General features: G+C 53.0%; 2 protein-coding genes across 6 annotated transcripts in view; both read right to left on the reverse strand.

The window, feature by feature from the left end:
- Window positions 1-1,842, reverse strand: part of ulk1b (unc-51 like autophagy activating kinase 1) — a 9,807-nt gene extending 7,965 nt beyond the window's left edge. For 2 of the 4 annotated variants that reach the window (XM_029837510.1, XM_029837507.1), the window contains exons 1-3: window positions 1,254-1,841; window positions 868-960; window positions 761-802 (exon numbers count right to left, since the gene is read on the reverse strand). In XM_029837510.1, coding sequence (XP_029693370.1) covers window positions 761-802; window positions 868-960; window positions 1,254-1,343 — 225 coding nt within the window. In that variant the 5' untranslated portion in view covers window positions 1,344-1,841. Of the gene's footprint in view, window positions 1-760; window positions 803-867; window positions 961-1,253 lie in introns of all 4 variants that reach the window. The other 2 variants (XM_029837509.1, XM_029837508.1) reach the window with 2 other exon arrangements.
- Window positions 1,843-2,238: 396 nt separating this feature from the next.
- The window catches only part of LOC101061917 (matrix metalloproteinase-17-like), an 18,241-nt gene continuing 17,979 nt past the window's right edge, over window positions 2,239-2,500 (reverse strand). For both annotated transcript variants that reach the window (XM_029837512.1, XM_029837511.1), the window contains exon 10: window positions 2,239-2,500. This exon is cut by the window's right edge and continues 722 nt beyond it. The gene's annotated coding sequence lies outside the window, so the exon portion shown is untranslated.

Consider the following 2,500-nt stretch of genomic DNA (forward strand, 5'->3'; position numbering starts at 1 on the left):
GGGTTCCTCAGACGCATCACAGACTGCAGCTGTGAGGGTTCCTCAGACATATCACAGACTGCAGCTGTGAGGGTTCCTCAGACGCATCACAGACTGCAGCTGTGAGGGTTCCTCAGACGCATCACAGACTGCAGCTGTGAGGGTTCCTCAGACGCATCACAGACTGTAGATGTGAGGGTTCCTCAGACGCATCACAGACTGTAGCTGTGAGGGTTCCTCAGACGCATCACAGACTGTAGATGTGAGGGTTCCTCAGACATATCACAGACTGCAGCTGTGAGGGTTCCTCAGACGCATCACAGACTGCAGCTGTGAGGGTTCCTCAGACATATCACAGACTGCAGCTGTGAGGGTTCCTCAGACGCATCACAGACTGCAGCTGTGAGGGTTCCTCAGACGCATCACAGACTGCAGCTGTGAGGGTTCCTCAGACGCATCACAGACTGCAGCTGTGAGGGTTCCTCAGACGCATCACAGACTGCAGCTGTGAGGGTTCCTCAGACGCATCACAGACTGCAGCTGTGAGATACGTCTGAGGAACGCCCCTCAGACGTATCTCAGGGCCACGTCTGTGGCCTCTATCGGCTCTGCTGACTCAGCAGTTTCTAAGGTTGTTTTTCCTCTTCCTGCTTTACTGCGACGGACGTCAGAACGTCGACCTGCCGTCAGAGGAGCTCGCGGTCGCCTGGTGTGATTCTAGTTAGCAGCTAGTTAGCAGCTAGTTAGCAGCTAGTTAGCTGCATCAACAGTCATGACGTACCTGAAAATCCAGTAAAGCAACGATGTTGTCGTGTTTCAGCTCCTGCAGGAAACGAGCACAGCGAGCGTCAGCGCTGGTCACCGTTGACCTTTCACCTTTAACCTCACCTTCAGGATTCGGATCTCTTTGCCCAACAGAGCCTGAGACTTGCCCAGATTCTTCTTGTTGATGCACTTGACGGCCACCTCCCAGTCGGGTTTCTTCCATGAACAGGAGGAAACAGCAGAACACAGAATCATCACGTTTCCCTACTTAGGAACAAACCGCCTTCATAGATCCGGGAATAATAATAACAATGGTAATAACAACGATAATAACAATGATAATAATAAGAACAATGATAATAATATGAACAATGATAATAATAAGAACAACAACAACAATAATAATAATAACAACGATAATAATAATAACATTAGTAATTTGGCAGCTCGTAACTCTAGCCAGGCTCCATCTGGAGCCGCAGGCCGCTTAAGGTCGTCCGGCGGCTCACCTCCCGGTGGCGGCCCTTGAACACCACCGCGAAGGCTCCGTGACCGACCAGCTCCTTCCGACTGAACTCAAACTTCCCCACCGTCTCCATGTCGTGGCCGTGGCCGCCGTCCGCCTACTGAGAAACGGGCAGCTGAGCAGGAGGCCTCGGTGCGCCACACTGGGGGGCTCCGGGTTCTGAGGTCGGGTCTGGGCAGCAGGAGAGTCCGGCTTCTCCGCCACCGTCCGCGGGCTGCCTTCCTGAGAGGAGCCGCTCTCCTGCTTTCATGTTCCCGGATCCGTGCAGGGCTTCACCTCCTCAGCGAGCTTCCATCGCCGTGAGGCCGCTGCTCGCGGCTCCGGGAGCCGAGTGTTGCTGGCGGCGCTGCGATCTCCGTCCGTCCACCTTAAAGAGCAGCTCGCCGTGTTTGTTGACGTCCAGCTGAGGCTCGTTTGGGTTCGGAACCAGCGAACAAACGGAACCGCGACGAGACGCAACAGACCCGAGAGGCCTCCGACATCCGGACACAGACTCTCCCGAACCCTGACAACCAGCTGCTGACCCGCCGAAGCGTGCGCGTTCACTGAGCGTCTGAGAACGCGCACGCGCCCTGCAAACCGGAAGGTTGGGTGACGTCAGAGGAACGGGCTGGTTCCGCCGGGCACCGAATTCATTCCTTTGTCGGTCTGTTGGGCTGAAAAGGAGTTTTCAATGTTTGTGAAAAAACATCAATTTCCATCTTCAACGGTTTCAAGAATCACGTCAAACTGTTTATTTTTTTCGTGATGAGGCTCAAATATAGCCTTTAGCTTGCTAGCTAGCAGCAAAAGAACCAGCTGCCCGTAGCTCCGCCCCCGCGGACCCGGGACGGTCAGGCCCCGCCCACTTTCAGATAAAAAACGATTTCTTTGTGATGGTCAAATTCTTTTTTTATTTTTGTACAAAAATATTTGACTCTACAAAACAAATATCCACAACCATCAACAGGAAGTCACCAAAGGAAGCCGGCGAAGCCAAAGGTCGGACCCACGGGTCACCACAGGTGCAGCGGAGAACTCGGGCGTCACGTCCAAGTTAGAGAAAAACTAAGCACAAAATAAATAAACAGCCAATGAGATGAATCAAGTTCAAGTTTGGAAAAGCTGAAAGCTAATCAAGAACGTGCTACATTCACAGGCTAACGTTGTGGAGCAACTTTCCTGAAGTTTCCGGTCCATCGACAGACAGCTGATGCTCCGCCTCCCGCAGGAAGACGAAGGGACCTGGAC

This window comes from Takifugu rubripes, chromosome 6 (genome assembly GCF_901000725.2).
Source record: "Takifugu rubripes chromosome 6, fTakRub1.2, whole genome shotgun sequence".
NCBI classification, from domain to species: Eukaryota; Metazoa; Chordata; class Actinopteri; order Tetraodontiformes; family Tetraodontidae; genus Takifugu; species Takifugu rubripes.